Source organism: Mya arenaria, chromosome 4, assembly GCF_026914265.1.
Source record: "Mya arenaria isolate MELC-2E11 chromosome 4, ASM2691426v1".
In the NCBI taxonomy this organism is placed as follows: Eukaryota; Metazoa; Mollusca; class Bivalvia; order Myida; family Myidae; genus Mya; species Mya arenaria.
This window is the reverse complement of record NC_069125.1, coordinates 65910207-65923394: the sequence shown is the minus strand read 5'-3', so window position 1 is coordinate 65923394 and position 13188 is coordinate 65910207. Positions and strand designations below refer to the sequence as shown.

General features: G+C 36.6%; 1 protein-coding gene across 2 annotated transcripts; it reads right to left on the bottom strand.

The window, feature by feature from the left end:
* Positions 1-4195: 4195 nt before the first annotated feature.
* LOC128230560 (uncharacterized) lies at positions 4196-9924 on the bottom strand. 2 transcript variants are annotated; one of them, XM_052942951.1, is made up of 8 exons: positions 9788-9924; positions 9402-9661; positions 8533-8800; positions 8100-8419; positions 7830-7969; positions 6648-7390; positions 6231-6449; positions 4196-6091 (listed from the first exon to the last, which is right to left on the bottom strand). In XM_052942951.1, exons 1-8 carry the CDS (start codon positions 9888-9890, stop codon positions 6015-6017), a joined length of 2130 nt encoding a protein of 709 aa, XP_052798911.1. In that variant the 5' UTR covers positions 9891-9924; the 3' UTR covers positions 4196-6014. The 2 variants fall into 2 exon arrangements, with proteins under 2 accessions (XP_052798911.1, XP_052798912.1); XM_052942952.1 differs by lacking the exon at positions 4196-6091 and having other exon boundaries at positions 6292-6449; positions 7048-7390.
* Between the last annotated feature and the right edge of the window lie 3264 nt (positions 9925-13188).

Below are 13188 nucleotides of genomic sequence, written 5' to 3'. Positions count from 1 at the left end.
CTATCCCGTTACTCTACATTCATTGTCGTATACACAGGATTGACCCTTCCCGTTACACTCCATTCATTTTCATATACACAGGGCTAACCCATCCCGTTACACTACATTCATTGTCGGATACACAGGACTAACCCATCCCGTTACACTACATTCATTGTCGAATACACAGGACTAACCCATCCCGTTACACTCCATTCATTGTCGTATACACAGGATTAACCTATCCCGTTACACTCCATTCATTGTCGAAAACACTGGACAGACCAATCCCGTTACACTGCATTTATTGTCGTAAACACAGGACTGACCCATCCTGTTACACTGAATTCATTGTGGTATACGCAAGACTGAACCATCCCGTAACACTGCATTCATTGTGGTATACATAGGTCTGACCTATCCCGTTACACTCCATTCATTGTCGTATACGCAGTATTGACCGACCCCGTTACACTCCATTCATTGTCGCTTACACAGGACTGGCCTATCCCGTTACACTCCATTCATTGTCGTATACACAGGACTGACCCATCCCGTTACACTCCATTCATTGTCGTATACACAGAACTGACCCATCCCGTTCACTACATTCATTGTCGTATACACAGGACTGACCCATCCCGTTACACTCCATTCATTGTCGTATACACAGGACTGACCCATCCCGTTACACTCCATTCATTGTCGTATACACAGAACTGACCCATCCCGTTCACTACATTCATTGTCGTATAAGCAGGACTGACCCATCCCGTTGCACTACATCAATTGTCATATACGTTACACCCCATTTATTGTCGGATACTCAGGACTGACACATCCCGTTACACAATATTCATTGTCGGATACCCAGAAGTGACCCACCCCGTTACACTCCATTCATTGTCGGATACCCAGAACTGACCCATCCAGTTACACTACATTTATTATAGTATACACAGGACTGACCTTTCCATTTACACTACATTCATTGTCGGATACCCAGAACTGACCCACCCCGTTACACTATATTCATTGCCGGAAACCCAGAACTGACCCATTCCGTTACACTACATTTATTGTCGGATACACAGGACTGACCCATCCCGTTACACTACTTTCATTGTCGTATACACAGGACTGACCCATCCCGTTACACTTCATTCATTGTCGTATACACAGATCTGACCCTTCCCGTATCATTACATTCATTGTCGTATACACAGGACTAACCCATCCCGTTACACTCCAGCCATTGTCGTATACACAAGACTGACCCATCCCGTTACACTGCATTTATTGTCGTATACACAGGACTGACCCATCCCGTTACACTGCATTCATTGTGGTATACACAGGACAGACCCATTCCGTTACACTCCATTCATTGTCGTATACACAGGACTGACATATTCCGTTACACTCCATTCATTGATATATACACAGGACTGGCCTATCCCGTTACTCTCCGTTCATTGTCGTATACACAGAACTGACCCATCCCGTTACACTCCATTAAATGTCGTATACACAGAACTGACCCATCCCGTTCACTACATTCATTGTCGTATACGCAGGTTTGACCTATCCCTTTACACTCCATTCATTGTCATATACTCATGACTAACCCATCCCGTAACACTGCATTCATTGTCATATACTTTACACTCCATTTATTGTCGGATACTCAGGACTGACACATCCTGTTACACTACATTCATTGTCAGATACCCAGAAGTGACCCACCCCGTTACATTCCATTCATTGTCGGATACCCAGAACTGACCGATCCGGTTACACTACATTTATCGCGGATACTCAGGACTGACACATCCCGTTACACTACATTCATTGTCGGATACCCAGGACTGAGAAATCCCGTTACACTACATTCATTGTCGGATACCCAGATCTGACCCACCCCGTTACACTACATTTATTGTCGGATACTCAGGACTGACCTATCGCGTTACACTCCATTCATTGTCGGATACTCAGGATTGACCCACCCCGTGACACTACATTCATTGTAGGAAACCCAGAATGACACATTCCGTTACACTACATTCTTTGTCGGAAGACCAGAATGACCCATCCTGTTACACTACATTCATTGTCGGATACCCAGAACTGACCGATCCGGTTACACTACATACATTGTCGGATACCAAGAACTGACCCATCCCGTTACACTACATTTATTGTCGGATACTCAGAACAGACACATCCCGATACACTACATTCATTGTCGGATACCCAGAAGTGACCTACCCCGTTACACTCCATTCATTGTCGTATACCCAGAACTGACCCATCCCGTTACACTACATTCATTGTCGGAAACCCAGCATGACCCATCCCGTTACACTAAAATCATTGTCTTATACACAGGACTGACCTATCGCGTTACACTCCATTCATTGTCACATACACAGAACTGGCCTATTCCGTTACACTACATTCATTGTCGTATACACAGGACTGACCCATCCCGTTACACTACATTCATTGTCATATACACAGGTCTGACCATTCCCGTTACACTACATTCATTGTCGTATACCCAGGACTGACCTATCCCGTTACTCTCCATTCATTGTCGTATACACAGGACTGACCCATCCCGTTACACAATATTCATTGTCGTATACACAGGACTGATCCACCCCGTTACACTTTATTCATTGTCGTATACACAGGACTGACCCATCCCCTTATACTACATTCATTGTCGTATACACAGGACTGACCTTTCCCCTTATACTACATTCATTGTCGTATACACAGGACTGACCCTTCCCGTTACACTACATTCATTGTCGTATACACTGGACTGACACATCCCGTTACACTCAATTCACTGTCGTATACACAGGACTGACCCATCCCGTTACACTACATTCATTGTCGCATACACAGGACTGACCCATCCCGTTACACTTCATTGATTGTCGTATACACAGGACTGACCCCACCCGTTACACTACATTCATTATCGCATACACAGGACTGACCCTTCCCGTTACACTTCATTCATTGTCGTATACAGAGGACTGACACATCCCGTTACACTCCATTCATTGTCGTATACACAGAACTGACCCACCCCGTTACACTTTATTCATTTTCGTATACACAGGACTGACCAATCCCATTACACTCCATTCATTGTCGTATACACAGAACTGACACATCCCGTTACACTCTATTCATTGTCGTATACACAGAACTGACCCACCCCGTTACACTTCATTCATTTTCGTATACACAGGACTGACCCCACCCGTTACTCTACATTCATTGCCGTATACACAGGACTGAACCTTCCAGTTACACGCCATTCATTGTCGTATACACAGGACTGAACCATTCCGTTACACTACATTCATTGTCGTATACACAGGACTGACCCTTCTTGTTACACTACATTTATTGTCCTATTCACAGGACTGACCTATCCCGTTACACTACATTTATTGTCGTATACATAGGACTGTCCCTTCCCGTAACACTACACTCATTGTCGTATACATAGGACTGACCCCACCCGTTACACTCCATTCATTGTTGTATACGCAGGACTGGCCCACCTCGTTACACTTCATTTATTGTCGTATACACAGGACTGACCCACCCCGTTACAATTCATTCATTGTCGTATACACAGGACTGACCCATCCCGTTACACTACATTCATTGTCTTATACACAGGACTGACCCATCCCGTTACACTACATTCATTGTCGTATACACAGGACTGACCCATTCCATTACACTCCATTCATTGTCGTATACACAGGACTGACCTATCCCGTTACACTCCATTCATTGTCGTATACACAGGACTGACCTATCCCGTTACACTACATTCATTGTCGTATACACAGGACTGACCTATCCTGTTACCGTCCATTTATTGTCGGCAGGTTTTGTTAGGGTTACCTTCTCTGAAAATTATTTTCCGAAATGTTGCATTATAAACATATTGTTGACTTTTTGTACGATTTGGGTCGGGGGCATGCGCCCCCCTTTATTCCGCTAGTGAGCATCAACTTTTTTGTCAAAATCGTCTTACTGTATTGATTTGATATGTCTGATAAGAACCCATATTGATGATATAATGTCATTTTACTGTTATATGAAATAACGTCAAAGGGTTTCTACCAGTCATTTACTGGTCATTTTCACATTTCAAAACGATTAAACAACATTTATACTTGTAATCCATTTATTTGTAAGCCAACATATAAAAATTGGACTGTACATAATGTTATCATTGTGTTATTTGTAGAACTAGATGTTTAATAATGTAAAGACCTTTTACCAGTTCATTGTAAAGCTACAAATCATTGAGTTAAACAACAATAAAAAATTTTAAATCGGCAATTATGTGTAGAACAGATATCATTCTAAGTTGATTGTAGTACTTCACATATTTGTTTCATTTATAAATTATGCCAGGAATGGAACTAAACACTTTTTTACATCATACATATATATTATATACACAACATGATATAAATTTAATAATTAAAACTTTTCAAAGGCAATCACGCTGATTTGTATTATTAAATGATATAATCAAAGCATGGAACAAACGAGAAATGAAAAATGCTGAATGTTGCTTTTACATAAGTATCAGTACTACAGAGAAGAAGGAAGTTTCCTAACATGAGAGTTTGCATTCAAGCATAAGAAAATGTAATTTATCAAAAACAACACATCTGAAAAATTATGCAGTTATTTTATATCTATGTCATCCATAAACTTAACATTACTAATTTACATAACTATATCACAGAATCGCTGTCTTTATAACGTTTATCCAGAAATTCCCCCCAAAAAATTCCAATATTAGAGTCCCGTGTTAGTTTGAAAAAATAAATATGATTGAAAGAGACACAAAAATGCTTGATGGAATTAAAAATTGAAACAACACAAAATAGGTATAAAATAACAAACCTAGATTTTTACACACTATGTATGACTTATGGAAAATAAAAATAAAAATATAAAAAATATATCTTCTTTTTTACAACACTACATATAAACCCTTTTCAAATGATACCAAAATACTATGGGGTCACCAGACATCAAAAACTGACAGATTGTGCGTCGAATACCTTAAACATTTAAATGTTATTATATATTAAATTGAACTTAGGAAACAAAATTGTTCAGCCCTTAAACAAGAACAGAAAGATAACATATTAAAATATAGGTGTAGTGTACTGTATGAAATCATCTGAATTGTTTTATAAAAAGCCATCTAATTTATTTATTAAATGATAAAAGACACTATCGTAATGTGGACAGAATAAACAACAGGAAATTACATGTTTCAGTTTATTAAACCCTAATATGGCATTGGGAGCTATAAATCAGATAAATGTTTTATGGTAATTTAAACTTAACAAGATTTGGTCAGTCCCTTGTTGCTGTTGTCGCTGTTGTTGCCAGAAGGCGGTATCGTTACTCTGGTTTTAATCCTCAATAGCACAGTAGAAGACCATATTCTAGTTCTTATAACAGAATCAGCTTGTTAGGAAATAAAACACTCGTTGTAATTACACCCATAATAAGTACCTCCCTGAGAATGTAAGAAATCAGAAGTTCTTGTTTTATTGAAACTGTTCGTTGACGGCAATGACAAGTGTGGCACTAGCGGCAGACAATTCCTCAGTTACCACCGGGTTATGTTGTTATAGTATCTTAATTATTTTCAAGACGCATTAAGTCATATTCAATGAATCAAAACAGATTGCTACACAGGGGCGACGAGCATATGATGAAACTTTATAATGTGCTTTCCTGTAATTAATAGATTTTTGATCAGTGAAATAAAAATGACATTTCACCGTTTGAAACGCCAATCGTAAAATACAGCTTCTGGATGCTCACTCGGTGAAATATATAACGGTCTTACACTGAAACAAACTATTCACCTCTATATATATCCAAATCGAATTTCATAAAACTTTCACCTTGTTCGTAACATCGCCATGAAGCGGTACACGTGTGTCTTCAATGATGCTCTAATCCACGGAAGGAGTAGTTGTTGTTGTTGACGCCGGCGCAGCTACTGAACCTCCAGCATTCGGTTTTGCACAGGCTAAATGCGAACAGTAAATTTGTATTTGCAACCGTATGCATTGATACCAAAAGAAGTAATAATAATATAATATTTTATATTATAATAAAGTAATATATTGTAAAAGCATGCATAAATATTGAAATATTTATGTATTTACCAGGCAAGAGTTTCATGTCTGCTTGAATTTTGACGACGCTTAACAATTTATGAAACACGCTTCCTTTGGAGTGAATATACTTGAGCGATCCGTCGGTAGACCTCTTTTCGATCGCTCCAGTTAAAAGTGCAATTACATGAACATTTTGAACGCTGTCCATATCATCTGCGCAAACTACCGCACCACTATCACCTTTCACCGAAAACGGCTCCTCTGAAACTGTAAACAAGGGTTTGTTAATTGCAAGGTTTATTAATTATGTTCAACGTTTTTTTAGTAATATATGACGATCAAAGCTATATTACAGATGTAGGATAAAAAGTAAATCGCAAAGAAAAAAAAAGAACTATATCGGCCCTATACTATATATCTAAGTTTAAACTGAACAAAAAAGATTATTGAATTGACATATTTTACTATTTTCTGATTCGATATGAACGAAGTATGGCCCAGGTAATTGATGGAGTGTTTCGCAACTGTCTTCCAACTGCGTAATTTTTTCCTTCACCGGTTTTTCCATGTAGTCTGACGATATAATAGTTCCTAAAGTCATTTCCGAGGATTCTTTATTTTCGTCGTATATCTTTTGACAAGTGTGCTTATAAACTTGACTTCCTATTGGCAGTTCTCCGTCAAAAACATCCCAAGTCTTGGCATATCTCCCGTCCGATCTTTTTAACTCTTTATTCACATAGTTCTCGTTTAGCATTATTTCTATAGCTGCAATATCTAAAAATTCATCTTCAGGACAATTTGGAGCTGAATTGTACTTAACTTTTCCAAGCGGTTTGAACTCATTTTCAAGGTCAATACAAACCTCAATAGATTCATCGCAGCCTGATACACAATGTCCACATGTAATACCAAGCAGAAGACCCTGTGAATCTATTTCTTCTTTTTGCATAAAACAGCCAAGACTTCCATAATTGTAAGACGGTGGATCAAGCTGCTTCTTTTGCGCTCTTATGTTGTATCCCTGTTCTACACAAAACCCAGCTTGCTTTACGAATCTGATGACTTCGGAATTTAATTCGAAGTTGAAACTGTGTTCTTTCATTTCATGTCTAATTTTCTTCTTTTCCTCCTCTGCAAGAGCCTTCTTCACGTCAATCACAAACTTTCCATGTCTGTGCCCGCAACCAGAGACATCTGGGTGATTCCTGTCAAAATAACTGAACTACTGAATTCCTTGCATGCATTATTAGATACTATTTTTCTCATCGTATTAGTTGAATGACACCATACAATTGCCTACTTATTGTATTGCTTAAAACATATATATAAGTAAATAATTTCTAGTATGTTCAAAGTATTACGTACAAAAGGACGGAGGCGGTAATCTGATAACAGTGTCTGATATCAGTGTCTGATATCACTATTTCCTTAATTCGTGGCAGAGAAATAACATTAAACACATGTGGTTAAAATATTGACAGCAAACATGTTAAACGTCTTTTTCGACATGTGCTTGACAACTTGGTACATTTCGAAGAATTTAAGTTCATTTTGTATAAGGCTGTTTTGTGCAATTTGTAAATAATACATTCGTCAAGCTTAAGTACCAAGATAAAATGCGAAAAACAGCGTTAGGAAACCTACTGCAATAGTTTATGTTGTAGTTCACGAGGTATTTTCAGTATGGTAGGGAGTAGGACGTCAATCTGTACATTCGTTGACCGGAGGATTCCAGTCAGCTCAAATTGTTTCCTTGACAACATGGAGATGGAAACAATTTGTTCCTGTTGATGAGATATTCAGTGCAATGTGAAGCATACATATTTCCCTAACACCATCATACATATTCAGCATTAATAAAAGATAAAAATGAAATAAATTTCATTACAGTTATAATTATAATAAACAATTTACCTTCATGAACTTGACGAATTTGTGTTCGATATCTTGCAAACCTTGAACAATAAAGCTAACAAGCTCCATCCCAATCTTCATTAATTTTCTTTCATCGGAGCTCGTAACATCTATTTCATTATCTACTTCAAGTTCCATGATTTTCTTTTCGACGTCAAAAAAAGTGTCTCCCTGAAAATCTAGTATGACAGACTGCGGCAGGCAGCATGCTTTTGATAGGTCCTCGCAAAAAGTGGCGCGTGTCTTTTTAATGACGACTGTTTTGATAGCGAAGATGAAAGCAGATTTATCTTTCTTTTCCGGCTCTTTTTTTGCATATTCTAAAACATTAAATGTGAATAATGTAGTATCATTCTACGTGTGTTCAATGAATAATGGGTGTTAAGTATGGAATAAAAGATTGTTCGTTATGGAAAACATGCATTTGACCTACCTCTCACAACTTCGCCAATAGCTTCTTCTACTTTTGATTCGTCAATGGAACAAGTATGCTGAGTCAAATTGCTGAACTCCTTACAGCCTCTTGGAATCAGTTTGTTAATGAAAGAATACATACTTTCAAACAATGAGATGACTCTTGTTTCCAGTTCTGCCTGAATTAGTTTGTTCAACTTTGTCTTATCTGTCATATTACGACTGTCGTTTGTATTGAAGAAAATAAGACCCTTTTCCTCGGAAGATGAGTTTTGCCATTCCTCAATCTGTTGACATATTTGAAATCGGTATATAGAGGCTTTCATATTATTAATATTATTGGAAAAGACATTGTTGAATGTTGCTTATCATTTTTAACTTCAATTATTTATGTATATACGAACATCAAAATTCTACTATTTATATGCAATATCAAATGTATATAGTTATTTCATTTTTAAACAGCATTCTAGACTAAATGCCCATATTTCAATTCAAACACGTCATGTTGTTCTTTCCATAAATAGTGAAACCAGGCTGTCCATTACACTGGAAATAATAGAACATAAATGTACATAATCATAGCCAGCGTAGTCTGGCCCACTAGCCAAGGCTTGCACTATTTAAGTGAAAATGGTAAAACCGCCAAATATTTTTGACCATGAACATAACGTGAAAAATAAGTTTCAGGGCTGGTAAAAACGGGAAGTCTTTCGCGCTGTCTATGCATGAATTTATATTGCAAGAGCATAACAGTGTAATTTTTAATGAAAACATAATTTAAAAGAATATGACACAAATAAAAATACTGATATATTTACAAGTATTAAAAAAGGCATGCGTTTTGTTTGTTATGATAAGGCACTAATAACTCTACTTATAACTTACAGTGGCATTGTTCACAAGAACTACGCATATCCGGGAGCCACAACTTGCACCAGACGGCCGAGGCCTAACGGATTCACGAACAGCTCCGTCATCCATAGAATTGTCTTCAACAATCAGCTCCTTCCACGTGACCTCCTCATTAATTGCATCGTCCCTCCCGACAAATACTTCAACTGTTTTTTGAAACTGATCAAACGCTTTCAAGATGTCTTCTATGTGTGTTTCGCCAAACAATATACATTTTGCGAAATCATTCTTTCCTTGTTAAAAAAAAATAATCAAGGTAAAAAGTCAGCACTCTCTACGTAAAGTACTTATATTTGTTTATATTTATGAATTGTATAATTGGTCGTTATATAATTATATTAAACACAAACTTAGCTTACCGACAATATCCTGAAATTTTGGAACAAATCTACGTAGACGTTGGTGAAAATAGAAGTAACGCGGATAGAACGATGAGGGAATAATAAACCTTTTAAACTCCATTTTCTATCCACTTTCGCTTTACATTACCTTGTAATACGTACAGGATATGGCTCAAGACCACAGTTATCTGCCCCCCGTTGACCAAGATCCGGATGTGAATACAGAAACAAAGAGTGCTTGTGTTCAAGTATCAATATTTTATTAAAATTGAATGAAAAAGAAGCAAAAAATGTTCTTTTTGCAGAGAACTTGACTGAAGTTGACACTCTATTGCAGAAATTGATAGTTTTCAATGTAAATATTGGAAAAATCATAGCTTGTGGAAGTCTGAAAATTAGTTGTTTGTAGCCGATTGACTCCCTGGCGGAAGGGTTATGTATTTGAACTCAATTTTGACAGTCGGGTCAATGGTTAACATGGTGTTTTCTTGTGATTATATTTTGTGTCTTGAATTGTTCTAGAGATGCCATGTCCTTGTTTTTCAATTGGGGTGTGTATAAAGTCAAAAGCCAGGTTAGTGTCTATATGAAACATATAGTAAAAATAACTGTGGTCTCACGCCTGATATAGAGGAAGCTTTTGGAGGGGTGGCCTATTTTAAATTGTTATAAATTCTTAATTTATACAGCTATCTGGTTGAAATTTGGCCAGTTGACAGTGCTTAGCCATAGAATATTGGTGTTTGAGTATGAAATGTGAAAATCTTATATTACATAATATAAATTAATAATATATAATTTTCTTATATATTTTTGACATTTTTAAAAAAAACTACTTTCACTTTCAATTTAATGTTTGGAAATAGTTCCAAATGATGGTAACTAATGAATGAAAGCCTCACTTTCAATTCCAAAGTATAAATGGAGGGATTTTTTTAACATAGGAAGCAGACCCAGGAGGAACTGTCTGTTGAAGACCCCCCCCCCCCCCCCACCAAGCTGCCCACCAGAGGCCAAGCTGTACTTGGTGTTTGCCAACATGCTGTAATTTGTAAGTACTTCAAGATAATATATTAGAAAATGGTATCCAAACTGAAGTACAAAGTGAGACAGTTTGGTCATAAAAGCCCATTGAGACTGTTTGTTCCATTCCTAAATGAATTTCTTTCATGTTGTCAATCATTTCTGGTGTGGCTTTAATAATAATATTATTTTCTAATGAAACTGCTGACTTGTATCAGTCTTTGGTCTGTATTGTGCATCTATTCACACATTTTGTTTGCTCTTTTAAGCAAACATTACAATAATTGCAAATTCTATAAGCAATTAAACAAAACTTACTGCACATAGGATGCAGAATGATGTTTTATTTAGTGTGCATATGATTTTCAGCTTATGGACAAGAAAACATATACTTTAACAATCACAGCAACACAATGAGATCCCAATTTTAAAGAAATAATGCCACCTTTCATTAATTCATTAATTCATTCTATCAATCATTCATATATATTCATTAATTCATTCATTTATTCAATTTATTCATTGAAAAACTTGACATTTCTCAAGGCAAAATAAATAAAAAGTGAGCAGCTTTCATAAAGAATAGAGCCTTTTCCCTTAATGCATTAAAAAACACAACCTTAATACAGTATAAATGTTTTAAAAACCCTAATTTATTGCTTATTTTAATAGCCAGCCTGGTTGCTGTAGCCACAGAGGAATTTTCAAGGACAAGAACCAGTGCTGGTAAAACTGTGGTCTCTGTGGTTTTCCATACCGGCTCTCGGCAAGGATTTTCAAGAAAGGAATACCATCTCCAAGTAAGAAGAAATTCTAAGCATGTCTGGTTTGAATGCTTGCAAAATGCATCTGGGTACTCAATAAGATGAGGTTTACCTTTGAGTTGTTAAAAACTGATTGCAAAATGTCCAAAAGACTATATATTCTATTAAATTTGTCCTGAAAATCTTTGAATTCATGAACTTTTCTGCATATTTATCACATTTATGACTATATTAAAGGTTGTGTATGCCTCAAATGAGTGTTTACAGGCCTTTTTCAAACTTTAACAGTAGTGGCAGATAGTTTTATTTGTGTAAAACATTGCTTTTGTGTCTTGCTTGCAGATCATGATGTGCCAATAAGCTCCAGTTAGCTGCGGCCTTTTCCCCAGGCGGTAGTCCTGCAATCTGAATCCAGGAGATGCAGCTCTGAATCCAATATTTCAGAAGAATGAAGATGTTAGTCAACTCTGTAGTGTTTGTTTGTGTGTAAATGATTCCAATGAGTGAGATTTATAGCAAATCAGGTGTAAATAAGCATCTTATAGACAATAGTGAAGTGCTGTACTCTGAATTTAATGCCAAATCTAGCCTTCAAAACAGATTCTTAAAGTAAATTTTTTTTAAAAATGGGCATAATAATGCTATCTCTGCATTTTCTACATCATGTAGCCACCTCATACATGAAAACACTAGCAGTTGTCATGAATCTTTAAGTTTTGGTGTGTTTTTTGCCATTTCCTTTGTTGCGCCATTTGTCCCGGAAGCCAACAATTTGGCATATAGTGTTGTTTAGACTGTCTATTAACACATTATCACTAAATTTCTTGTGTTAAACTGAACAGTTCTGTTACCTTTGTATATAAGTGGACCAGAAAAGCAAAATTTTGACAAGTTGAGGCATTTCAGTTGGGCTCTATGTCATTTTTTATATAAAACACTAAGCCGATGAAGTGGAAAAACCTTATTTTGCTTAGAAAAAATCTTAAAAGAGTAGGCAGGCCAGTTTTGTGGTGCTGTTCTATAGACACCATTAAAAGCTACAAGGAAAACTTTACTTGGTCAAATTATTCCAATGCATAAGGAAATAATGGCTCTTCAAAGGTTTGCGGCTTAACATTTGAGGGAAATGGCTGTTTCTGCTTTTTATGAAAATACCACAGGTGCTAATACTTGTCTCATTCATTTAGTGTTTGATATATCATTGCCAAACTTTCAGTATGTGTTGCATATAGCCTGAAGCTGAACTATAGGAGTTTTGAAGTCTGTTTCTGAAAAAATGTTGCTTAAATGATATAGAGGAAGCTTTTGGAGGGGTGGCCTATTTTAAATTGTTATAAATTCTTAATTTATACAGCTATCTGGTTGAAATTTGGCCAGTTGACAGTGCTTAGCCATAGAATATTGGTGTTTGAGTATGAAATGTGAAAATCTTATATTACATAATATAAATTAATAATATATAATTTTCTTATATATTTTTGACATTTTTAAAAAAAACTACTTTCACTTTCAATTTAATGTTTGGAAATAGTTCCAAATGATGGTAACTAATGAATGAAAGCCTCACTTTCAATTCCAAAGTATAAATGGAGGGATTTTTTTAACATAGGAAGCAGACCCAGGAGGAACTGT